This window comes from Bacillus rossius, chromosome 2 (assembly GCF_032445375.1).
Source record: "Bacillus rossius redtenbacheri isolate Brsri chromosome 2, Brsri_v3, whole genome shotgun sequence".
Classification (NCBI taxonomy): Eukaryota; Metazoa; Arthropoda; class Insecta; order Phasmatodea; family Bacillidae; genus Bacillus; species Bacillus rossius.
In genome coordinates, this window is record NC_086331.1 from 16,021,903 (window position 1) to 16,035,189 (window position 13,287).

General features: G+C 41.5%; 1 protein-coding gene across 3 annotated transcripts in view; it reads left to right on the plus strand.

Annotated features, from left to right (window-relative positions):
- Positions 1-13,287, plus strand: part of LOC134529137 (trehalase) — a 469,230-nt gene that overhangs the window by 326,848 nt on the left and 129,095 nt on the right. For all 3 annotated transcript variants that reach the window (XM_063362910.1, XM_063362908.1, XM_063362909.1), the window contains exon 2: positions 10,052-10,834. In XM_063362910.1, the coding sequence (XP_063218980.1) occupies positions 10,052-10,834 (783 nt within the window). The remainder of the gene's footprint in view (positions 1-10,051; positions 10,835-13,287) is intronic.

Consider the following 13,287-nt stretch of genomic DNA (forward strand, 5'->3'; position numbering starts at 1 on the left):
ATGGTAGCGTTAAACGTTTAACGCAACCTTGTTGGAAGTCGCATTAGATGTTTCACTTCAAAAAATACATATGTTGTTTGGGCACCAATTTTATAGGTTGAGAATATTTAGAGAGAGAATATCAATCACATAATACCATAAAGTATATTCAAACGAATCCAATAAACTTTTTTAAAAAATGTTATTAATGTTTTAAATAATTGAACTGTTGAATAACATGAAGTTTTATTTTTATACGGAACACGTTATGTGTATACACAATGGTTCATTCATCAATAAAATTTTTATTTCAGACGCAATCGTCATTGTGTTGACTCAAGTGATTCTCAACTTTTATCTGGTGGAAGATAAAAAAGAATGGCGATTAACGAAACTGTTGAAAGAAATTATGTAAGTAACATTCAAGACCAGACTTATTAGATTGTAAAAATATATGAAATTTCTGGATAGTAAGGATGAGTCTTGCACACCCTTATGAAGCCTTAACCAAATATACTTACGTGCCAAGGCCGTGAAAGGACATCCGAATTCTTTATATGCTAACTCAACCCGTTGTACAAACAAGGAAATACATTTTTCGGCAGTCATTACTTTTAGAAATTGTTTTATATTATATTTTAGATAATTGTAAGTTTCTAAAAGTTCAACATAATCGTTTTGGCAGTAATAGATTTACGTAAGATGTAGACGGCAGTTGGCTGACTACGACAGACTATAGTTACATTTTTTTAAGACCACCAGGTCTCTTGAAAGGACGCCATAGGCGAGTCTGCAAGTATCCTTGGAAGGTCAACAAAATTAAATCACATCCATTAAGATTAAATTTTCAATGATCCTTCATGTTTGAGTCCTTAAGGAGGTATTTGGAAACACTGATGAAGATAGCAACCAAGAATAGAAAAATAAATTAGCACTTATAATTTATGTATTACCTAAGAGTTTATACTCTGTGAAATACATTAGTTTTTATATTTACATTTTGAAACAAAAGTGGTTCGAAAATAATGTGATGGGTACGCATTTAAGGTGAAAAGAAAGCTATATATAATATATATATAATGTTATCTAACGTACTTTATAATTTACGATTGGCCATTTTCACATGAAATTAAATGAAAGATTATAATTTACTGTTACAATACAGTTTTTAATATATACCCATTAGCACGCTTGAGTTTGGTTTTGATATTTATATCCTCCGTACTTTGTGCACCAACGAACCCACACATGTTCGAGTGCAGAAGTTGCGAAAGGCGCAGCCCACGCGAACAAAAGCCGTTGTGCTCGAGAGGAAACAGAAGCGCAGCCCACGGCATGTTCGAGTTGTTTTCTCGCGCGGGCACGCTTCAGTTACGTATTCGTCACCCGCTTATCTTCCTACCGCCGCCGCTGATCCCCCAGATAAGCGTGCGTCTGCACGTCTGCACGTCTGCACGTCTGCAGACAAACACAGCACGTGCTGTCTACGTGATCAACCGTCTCGAGTAAGATAGACGTCGCTACACAGGCTGTCCTGACAGCCGAACACATTTTCTGCACTGCTAGGAACAACTGTGAATCAAACGAAAAGTATCGACGGAACTGTGCTGACAGTTTTCGGAGACGACAGTGGTTGATTCGTTTACGCAGGGGTGTCCACAAGGGGGGGGGGGGGGTAACGACGCAGACTGCGTCATTAAAATTTCAGGGGGGGGGGGGGTGTTAAAAGACGAGAAAAATGTATATATTATTTACATACTTATAGCTTCTAATGTTAAAATACGTTTCTGGTGCTTTGATAGTTGAAAGGGATCTTGTAAATCAAATTGGCAACCCCGCTCTTTCCTCAACAAAAGCAGTTTGGCATCTGTCGGTTCAGGATGGAAATATTACCTGATATGACCAAAATTATTATTAGAAAACCAGTTTTAATTAATGCAAAATGTGACAAAATACAATACTAAAAAAGTATAATATTATAAAATAATTGAGTAAATCATTGAGAAAATAGCATAAAAAATTTCGGTTTTTGGGGGGGTGGGGGGTGGCGCATCTTTAGGTTGGGGGGGGGGGGGGGGGGGGCACCTCTGGTTTACGCCTACAAGATGCTTGTCGAAGAGATATAGTTTTACTTTTGAATTGCCTCGCTTACTAGCCATTATAATAAAAAAAAAATGAAACTACTCTACACCCATCGGGGCGTTGTTATCAGAGCGTTACAAAAAGTATAACGCCAAGAGAGCGACGAAAAGAGCAACGATTAGGAGTTGACGCTAGGAGACATGTTTGCATTATAGATGGAAACTAGATTTCATGGTTTTTATTTTCAGGACAATTTTGTTTTTAAAACAGGAGGTTGGTTTTACTTTTCGTGAAATCTATTTAAAAATATAACATATTACTGAGTAAATGTGACACATGTTCCATAATACTTATTTCACAAAAAAAAAAAAAAAAAAAAAAAAAGAGAAGTAATTTTGACTTAAACATCTAACTATTCGGAACAAATAAAATAAATCTTAAATATTTTTGTGTTCGAAAAATGTCCTAACGTCGTAATATAAAAATTAGTAACTAATAATAGTTGCAAAATTAAAAAGTAAACTTTTTCCAATTTTTTTTCATTAAATATGCTACAAGCTTCGTGCTAAATAAATTACTTCTATTGAATTATTTATTTTATTGAATATGGTGATTAGTTTCATGATTTTAATTTCATTTCAGTGCTTTGTGGTGTATTAACTCGAATTTTTATTTTTGGTGTTTTTCAGTTTTAATTTCGGTTTTATCGCAATTAAACATTTAATCTTGTCCCTAATTATGTAACACGTGCATGTTCACGCACTTTCATACTGTTGCGCTTGCAACTGTTCTTGCGAAAATTCGTAAACCCCTGTCTGTGAAGTTTCACTTCTAACGCGCATGGCGGTCACTAACTAACCTATGTCATTTTGACGTGACAACGTCTAATAAATCGATGAACGTCGGCTGCACGCACGAAAAAGTGTCCCGTTACGCACATTGTCCCGTTACGCACATTGTTCCGTTACGCTGTCGGCGAGTGCAGTAATAATAGGTTATGTTACAATTGACTAAAAAATTATGGTGATTCATGTAATGGATGATAGATATTTGATTACAGTTTATTTATATGAAAACTTGTTTATAATTAAATTTAAACTTTATAGCTAAACGCCAGTTTTTAAAATTAATTACAAGTCATCTATACGTGAACTGTTTCGTCGACTGTTTCTAAAGTGAAGTGAAAAGTTAATGTGGTTTTCATTGCTTAGTACAACAATTTCGGCATAAAGGTTAATTATTCTTGCATTTTAAAAATCTGATTACTAGTATAATTTCAAGTATTTATTTTATTATTGAAATAAAAATGATTAAATTTTATTCATAAAAGTATGCAATCATTTCATCAATGTTTTGTTATGACGTCACGTTAAACTAGCGCCCGTAAACCGACTTTACAGACAACCAAGTTTTCTTTTAAATTAAAATTTTTAATCTACAAAATATACCCATATTGTTAACTTGTTAATAATTTCGTATTCAAACAATTTAATGAGAACTAATCGAAACCTTAAGTGGCAAGCGGGTAGTGAGGACACTATACCAGTCTTCGACCTTAACTCGCCGAGCGAGTGTGTTGCAGGCGAGTCGGGAGGTGTGTGCGCGTGCATTATTGGCCACTTGGCCACGTTGCCACTTTGCGAGGCCAGGTGTCCCGATGAAAGTCTGCGCCATGTTTGGTCACCCGCAACAATGGTCGCTTCGTGGAAACAAGTTTTTAAGGAACCGTTTAAGAGGATGCCTCCCATTTCAGGTCTTGACTTCATTATATTTACAGTAATTACAGATCAACTTGTAGACTTTTGTAGGGTTTAACTTTCACGAAATTAAAAAAAAACTATACATCGCATTTCTTTTTTGCATAAGTTGCTGCCAAAGTTATATTTTAACGTTTTTGGGCCATACAAATAAAGAGAACCATCTAGAAAACAGGACTGAAACTCTTTTAGGTTTAACTGTAATGCTACTGGCTACTTCACGGATTTCATTCAGAAAATATTATTTAATTTCACCTGGAATTTCAAAATTCTCAAATTTGCGAGGATTTGGACAGCCAAGAAACATAAAATGAGTTTCTTTTTGTGATAGCAATGCAAACCATGTCATGAAGTAGCCAGTAGCATTGCAGTTAAAACTAAAAAGTTTCAGTTCTGCAATCAATCAAATTCTCCTTATTTGTAAAACCCCAAAACGTTCATAATGTAACTTTGGCAGTTAATTATCCAAAAAGTATGCGCTTTGTATATATTTTTTTCATTTCGTGAAAGGTAAAACATTAAAAAAATTTACAAGTCTATCTGTGATATAAACATAAAATCATGACCTGAAATGTAAGGCACCTTGACGGATATCCTGACTGAAGAGGTGGTCCTGATATTTGGGACTGGCTGCACCAAAGGCTCCCCTCCCCTTTTTTTTGGTGGTTATAAAAACCCCTAGAAACAAGGAAGATCCCTGGAATATGTGAAAAATAAACTTTTTAAATCAACGTCTTAAGTCAATCATAGACTTAAAATCTTAACGCTGGTTTTGTTCATTTATATGTCGAAAGTACAAAAAATAACAAACATCAACTTAGCGTTATTAAAATCAGAATAAATGATGCTTACGTAATGTAGTGACTAGGATTCTACAGTTTAATGACAACATTTTACTTTGCAGGCGCGTCGGTATAGTGAAAGAGCCGTGGGCTGGGTTCAGTATAACCTTCAAGTCATGTTTTATGAGTAGTTTTTTCTTCATAATTGAATATTAAAGTACTTCACAACAAAACTTATAATGTACACCGTTTCAATAGAGTGTTAACGAAAAAAAGCCTTTCATGAAACAGTTACTGGAGACAATCAATATTTTAATTTTGCGCATTATATAGGTTGCTTACAACGTAGCAGCACTGAATAATTTGTACAAGCGTCAACAAAAAAAAAATAATTTCCTTGTCGGTCTGGCTTCGTAACCACAATTTGATAAACAATTTCAAAAGTGAAATATTTATAAAAGAGGAATGGGTACATTATATGCAACTTTTTTTTGTTCCCGCAGGTCTGTCTTGCACGATGTTATAAGTTCCCATATCGCTTACTATATTATCGCCTCAGTAAATAAATAATACATATGCACGAACTGCATTGCTTAAAATGTTGTCACAGTAAAATACTTTAACATCGCCAACGTTTACAAATATAAATTTAAGTAATGGTTTTTCTTAAGAGATAACTGAACGTATAATATTTTGGTTTGATTTTTTTAAATAATTATTTTTTTAAGTCAATTGTTTAATTTCATTAAAAACGTGAATTACACGTGTCAAGTTCGTACGAAAGATATGGTCATAGTAACGTGTGTGCAAACCAGCATTAAATACTGGATATGGATTAGAATAATCCTTCTAAAATTATTTTTCTGTACTCTTATGTAGCTAAGTTGCTGAAATTTCCTTATGTCTTCGCTTGTTGGTTTTTAAGCCCTGGAAGGGAGGGGAAAATCTCCCCCCCCTCCCCCTCAACTCATTGGCTTCGGGCCTGAATCAGGCGTGGTCATGAGTCATTCCCGCAATGTTCCGGGCGATGTGATGTGGCGACGCGACGGTGAGGTAAATGCGACATGGCATGCCTTCTGAAGATTCCTGACTGCATGATGTCTCACAGCCAGGGTGTCCACAAGGAAAAAATATTTCCTACTTTAACAATTTAGGAAGTTATTATGACATTGCAATACTCGATATCACACCACACACGCATACATTCCATAGTTTTTAAAAATAATTACGCTTAATAATAAAACATATTGGAGCTACTGTAATATTATTATATTAAAGAAAAATGTACTAGATCTAGTACGAAAGTACTAACTGTGAACACCCTGCTCACAGCTCTGCAAGCAGCGCAGAGAACTGTGGGAACTCTGTTCCGACAGGATGTTTTCGATTTTCTGCCCCCCCCCCCCCCCTGCCCCACCCGCCAAGCCATCAGCTGCGGCTGCGGGCGGGTAGCTCGCTTCTCCCATTGGCCGCCGCCACTCCCGCCGCCCGGTTGATTGGATGATCGCTCGTGCGTGCAGGCTAGCTCACGTTCACGCTCCGACGCGTCTGTCGGCGCCCATCGGTGCAGTGTTGCCACACGTACCCGCGAACAATCATGTTCGCAGGCTGCTTTCACGGCCGTCGTCTGAAGTAGCTTGGCTTCTGGGTTGCAGCCGCCTCCTTGGCGGATAATCCACCGACGTTTCGGTCGACATTGCGGTCGCCATCATCAGGGAGCAAGTTACCTACTCCAGCAGCTGATGATGGCGACTGCAATGTCGACCGAAACGTCGGCGAATTATTCGCCAAGGACGCGGCTATAACCCAGAAGCCAAGCTACATCGTACCCGCAAACAGTCTTTGACCTGGCCGTTACGCACTGTCAATAAACATCTCTGCCTTTGTGAAAACAGCTTCGGCTACGCTATATTCGTAAGAATCTCTGGAGAACCAAACGATCCAGTTGCAGCTGGTATCAAGTAAACAACAGTAGGGTGGTGACAACAGGATCAGAGATATCTCTCATTGAAAAGTCTCGGCTACGCTTTTAGAGCACAACACAAATTTAAGTCGGAATATTTATATTACCGGTAATTTTTACAATTACTTTAATTATAATGTTCATAGAAACTAAAATTTAAAAATAGAGCATAAAAATAAACTGTAGTACATAATATTTAAGGTATAATTCGATTCTATCATAATACTATTTTATTGAAACTTTTGTTACTTTATATTTTATCACATGAGAAATTCCAGTGATATGTGTATGTTTTAAGGGCTGTATGCGTTTAAATGCATTTTAATTACTATTACGTTCATATAATTTTAGCTAAGGTAGTTTGTACTTTTATGTAGAAGAGACCTATCGAGTAAACTGTAAAACATAGTTTATGAACTGAAAAAAAAATAGTTTTCGTAAAAGTAATATTAAGTTGGTGAAACTAGTAGTTTACAATAACTATTGTGAATTTTTTTGCGTAAGATATACCTGTTGATTTGTACACACATTGCACGTTTCTGTGTTAGTAGACTAAAAAAAAGTTTGGAAATCATTAATAACAAAGTATGGGCATAACAAGAAATTACGAATGATTTAGTTACTGTGAATCCATGGTATCTCCTTTTTAGATAAAGAGTTAAATTAGCGGGATTTTGTAACCAAATTTGTTTGGGTTATTTCGTATGAATTGTTAATGGCGTGAGGTGGCATAGTGATAGGACACTGGACTAATGACTCCTGTCTGGCCAGTTTCTGAAGCCACTCCATGCTTCCTTACAGCCAACAATTACGGCTGATTATTTTCTAAATATCCCTGCTTCATGCCGTATGTTACCTCCTCATTCCATGTCGCATGTCATTTTATATTTACGTCCCACACGGTTAAACTTGCAGACTTTTTGAGTGGCTGAACTTTCACAAAATATAATATATACTTAGTACATGTAAAACGAAATTTCTAGGTTTAAAGTCAATTTTACTGGCTTTTTAAAATCATCAGAATGTTTATGACTTTAAAAGACTAAATAAAATTAAATTCTAATGGAATTTTAAACCATACCACGCAGCAAATAGCATTACCTTTTAAACACAAAAAAATATATAGTTATTAATTACATTTGGTTCATAATGTCTATACTGTACAAAATGGTTAAAAATTCTTTGTCAGCTTAATATGCTAAAAGTATGCACTATATATATTTTTCGTTTTGTCATATTAAATATTAATAAATAGAATAAAATCACGCAATATTACAAGAAGATAAATTCACACTTTGAATAATTATTGTTTGCAAAATTTGAGTGTAAAAGACATAACAAGTGTGTGGTTTACATTAATTCTAAAAACAGACAATGTTTACTTTAGCTTTCCTTAAGTAAAAAAAATCGCTTGTTAAACCAAAATACGTGCACTGATCAGGTTGAAAATACACAAAAATTCTGCTGATTAAATACTTAATCAGTCTGCAGGTTAATTTAAACCATCGTTTTATCACATTTGAAAACAGAAAGCATTTCCTCCCACGACGTAGCGACTTGCCCTGCATGTTGTCGAATGCCACGACGGCGGCGAGTGGACCTGGTGGTGCCTCATGTTAGTAGTGCGTGGTGCGGTGTTGCAGCGACATCTACTGCCACGGCGAGCTGCTGCACACGGTGCAGATGGCCTCGCTGCACCAGACCTGGTGGTGCCTCATGTTAGTAGTGCGTGGTGTGGTGTTGCAGCGACATCTACTGCCACGGCGAGCTGCTGCACACGGTGCAGATGGCCTCGCTGCACCAGACCTGGTGGTGCCTCATGTTAGTAGTGCGTGGTGTGGTGTTGCAGCGACATCTACTGCCACGGCGAGCTGCTGCACACGGTGCAGATGGCCTCGCTGCACCAGACCTGGTGGTGCCTCATTTTAGTAGTGCGTGGTGTGGTGTTGCAGCGACATCTACTGCCACGGCGAGCTGCTGCACCAGACCTGGTGGTGCGAGTGTGTGAGCGAGTGCGTGGTGCGGTGTTGCAGCGACATCTACTGCCACGGCGAGCTGCTGCACACGGTGCAGATGGCCTCGCTGTACCAGACCTGGTGGTGCCTCATGTTAGTAGTGCGTGGTGTGGTGTTGCAGCGACATCTACTGCCACGGCGAGCTGCTGCACACGGTGCAGATGGCCTCGCTGCACCAGACCTGGTGGTGCCTCATGTTAGTAGTGCGTGGTGTGGTGTTGCAGCGACATCTACTGCCACGGCGAGCTGCTGCACACGGTGCAGATGGCCTCGCTGCACCAGACCTGGTGGTGCCTCATGTTAGTAGTGCGTGGTGTGGTGTTGCAGCGACATCTACTGCCACGGCGAGCTGCTGCACACGGTGCAGATGGCCTCGCTGCACCAGACCTGGTGGTGCCTCATGTTAGTAGTGCGTGGTGTGGTGTTGCAGCGACATCTACTGCCACGGCGAGCTGCTGCACACGGTGCAGATGGCCTCGCTGCACCAGACCTGGTGGTGCCTCATGTTAGTAGTGCGTGGTGTGGTGTTGCAGCGACATCACCTGCCACGGCGAGCTGCTGCACACGGTGCAGATGGCCTCGCTGCACCAGACCTGGTGGTGCCTCATTTTAGTAGTGCGTGGTGTGGTGTTGCAGCGACATCTACTGCCACGGCGAGCTGCTGCACCAGACCTGGTGGTGCGAGTGTGTGAGCGAGTGCGTGGTGCGGTGTTGCAGCGACATCTACTGCCACGGCGAGCTGCTGCACACGGTGCAGATGGCCTCGCTGTACCAGACCTGGTGGTGCCTCATGTTAGTAGTGCGTGGTGTGGTGTTGCAGCGACATCTACTGCCACGGCGAGCTGCTGCACACGGTGCAGATGGCCTCGCTGCACCAGACCTGGTGGTGCCTCATGTTAGTAGTGCGTGGTGTGGTGTTGCAGCGACATCTACTGCCACGGCGAGCTGCTGCACACGGTGCAGATGGCCTCGCTGCACCAGACCTGGTGGTGCCTCATGTTAGTAGTGCGTGGTGTGGTGTTGCAGCGACATCTACTGCCACGGCGAGCTGCTGCACACGGTGCAGATGGCCTCGCTGCACCAGACCATCTACTGCCACGGCGAGCTGCTGCACACGGTGCAGATGGCCTCGCTGCACCAGACCTGGTGGTGCCTCATTTTAGTAGTGCGTGGTGTGGTGTTGCAGCGACATCTACTGCCACGGCGAGCTGCTGCACCAGACCTGGTGGTGCGAGTGTGTGAGCGAGTGCGTGGTGCGGTGTTGCAGCGACATCTACTGCCACGGCGAGCTGCTGCACACGGTGCAGATGGCCTCGCTGTACCAGACCTGGTGGTGCCTCATGTTAGTAGTGCGTGGTGTGGTGTTGCAGCGACATCTACTGCCACGGCGAGCTGCTGCACACGGTGCAGATGGCCTCGCTGCACCAGACCTGGTGGTGCCTCATGTTAGTAGTGCGTGGTGTGGTGTTGCAGCGACATCTACTGCCACGGCGAGCTGCTGCACACGGTGCAGATGGCCTCGCTGTACCAGGACTCCAAGACGTTCGTGGACATGAAGCTGCGCCGCTCGCCGCGCGAGACGCTGCAGCAGTTCCGCGCGCTCATGCAGCGCACGGGCAGCCGGCCGTCGCGCGACCAGGTGCACCGCTTCGTCAACGACTCGTTCGAGCCGGAGGGCAGCGAGTTCGTGCCGTGGGACCCGCCCGACTGGGTCGAGCAGCCGGCCTTCCTGGCGGGCGTGCGCGACTCGGAGCTGCGCCGCTGGGGCCAGCAGCTCAACAACCTGTGGAAGCTGCTGGGCCGCAAGATCAAGGACGAGGTGCGAGACGACCACGACAAGTACTCCATCATCTACGTGCCCAACCCGGTGATCGTGCCCGGCGGACGCTTCCGCGAGTTCTACTACTGGGACTCGTACTGGATCGTGCGCGGCCTGCTGCTGTCCGAGATGCGCCACACCGTCAAGGGCATGCTGGAGAACTTCCTGTCCATCGTGGACGAGTACGGCTTCGTCCCCAACGGCGGCCGCATCTACTACAGCATGCGGTCGCAGCCGCCGCTGCTCATCCCCATGGTGGACAGCTACGTGGAGTCGGCGGACGACGACCAGTTCGTCAGGGACCACATCCACACGATGGAGAAGGAGTTCCAGTACTGGCTGACCAACCACACGGTGGTCGTGGAGAAGGACGGCAAGTCCTACAGGTTGGCGAGGTACTACGACGCTTCCGACGGGCCCAGGCCGGAGTCCTACAGGTGAGCTTGCTTGCCGTCTTCTCGTTTCCACCAGCTGTATCATACCCAGTGGCGTAGCCAGGATTTGTGTATGGGGGGTGTCAAGAAGCATGCCCCCCCCCCCCCCGCGTATTAAAGCGGGGTGTCCGGGGGTGCTCCCCCGGGAAAATTTGGATTTTAAGGTGTAAAATAGTGCTATTTTAGCAGTTTTCGGTACTTAAATTTAAATGTTATAATGATAAAATTTTTATTAATTTTAAAATGAAATTTGTTTGAGTGATGAATAAGAAATTAATTAAATATTTGGTGCTAAGCCGGGGGGGGGGGGGGTTGAACCCCTAATCCCCCCACCCCTGGCTACGCCCCTGATCATACTGAATCCTGTCCTAGTAAACAAGCTCAAACAACTAGTATCTGTCAAGAGTTAATTTCAGCCCAAATGCTAATGAATTCTTAAAAGTTTTATTGTCTCTTGTATGTTTAAGACTCTTAACCATTTTTCATCTCTCTCTATTATATTTCACCGATGGCAAAACGTCGGATTCACATTATTGAGTGTCCGGATTCATATTCCGATCCACTCATCCTGGTTTGGTTCTCGCAGGCTTCCCGAAATCACCCCAGAAACATGCTGTTGTGATTCATCACAATAAGTAATCCATTTCCCATTCTGGCACCAACTGCCGTCCGACATGACGCATGTTCTGTTGGCAAATAAGCCGTCGGTTATGTAGTTTATTAAGCTACTCTTAACCACAATTAATTTTGACCGCACACGTAATATTATGCTGGCAAATCAGACCAACTTTCAGATTAGGCTAATCAAAACTTACTATGTATATTGTACTCAAAGCAAAGGATAAAAGTCGCCGCTTATTCCTGCAGTAATAATTGTTAAAAATCGTCAATTTGACAATATTTGGGATCATTGAGCCAGTGGTAAACAGTTAAATGAATATGCGTGTTCACACTGTCCAGGGTTGTGGGGAGGTCGGCCTACAAAAAATATAACTAAACCTACCTGTGGCCGAGTAGTGACTTTGAAGCCATGACCCAGTCACCTAAGTGTGTCTAATGAATGACTTTGTTGTCGACGGAACGTAAATACAAAACTAACAGACAAGTATTTCATCAGACCAGGTTTCTCAGTTATGGATCCGCTTTGGGATTGACCAACTGTTAACTGGTTGTTAAAACAAGCAGTCACCTCTCTCCTTTCGTAGTGTAGTTCAGAAGGGTTACCACTTGGGTCATGGTTTATAGCCAAATCTCGGCCACAGTGTTTAAGGTTTAGTTGTATTTTTGAAAGCTAACCTTACTCAGCTCTACTCACTAGCAGTGGCTTGGGCAGTCTATATATATATATATATATAAATATATATATATAATAATAAATAAATATATATATAAAATAATGAACCTTTATTAAAAGTTGGTCTATTTACCATAATATTACTTGTGCGGTATAAATAATGTGTGATTTAGGAGTAGTTTATGAACTACGTAACCGACACTTTAAAGTATTTAGAAAACGTGTCATGGCTGACCAGTTGGTGTGTCTTTGAGGTTAAAAAATTTCGTGCCTGTTTGTAGAACCGAGTTTCAATACAGTAAGCGTTTGATGTGTCAAGTAGCATAATGTTCCTTGTCAGATAACTACTTTAAATTAAAAAAAATTGTAAAAAAAGTTAATGTTGTTTAACATTAGTAAACATTCCCACATTATTTTGCTTACATGATTTTGGATAGTTCTGTTGGCAGAACGTAAGCCAATGGTGGCTTCGAGCGCAGTATACGGAAATTGTTTATATATAGATGCAAATAATATAAATACACTAATGATTGACTCCCTGACTGACTCTGTAATGCTGTGTGAATTCTGTTTTCATGTGCTTACAATGTAACATTTTCACGTCTCTTCGCTAACCCGTTACTCTTAGCATTGCTGCCGAGTCCGTGGCGCAAAGATAATTTGCAAGGAGGCATAGCGTCGTATTTTGACGAGGCCGATAGTTCCAGCATTTTTCAGTGATAAAGTAGCGAGCGAGCCATGGCTTAGTGTGCCACGTTTTGGCCCCGTATATCTGTTTAATACAATTTAAGTTGGCCTGCACTTGCAAATATGAATCTACCAACCACTGTTATGTCAATTTTCCAGCGCTAGTTATACGATTAAATTGATCGCGAATAGATTTTAAGGGTCATTTGAATTGTAACATGTTAATGTTGTTGCGAAATCTATTCAATTGAGCACCTTCATACGAATTGCACTGCCAGTATGGTTGCCATCCTGGTGTATATTGAATCGAATCCACAGCAAGGAAGGTTATTGAATGAACACAATGTAGTTTTTCAAGAGGTTCTTCATTAAAAAAAAAATTTGCTAATTTTTTTTAATAATTTCATGTATGTATACATGTATAATATACCTCCTCAGTATGTAACTGCTCCCTGATGATGGCGACTGCAATGTC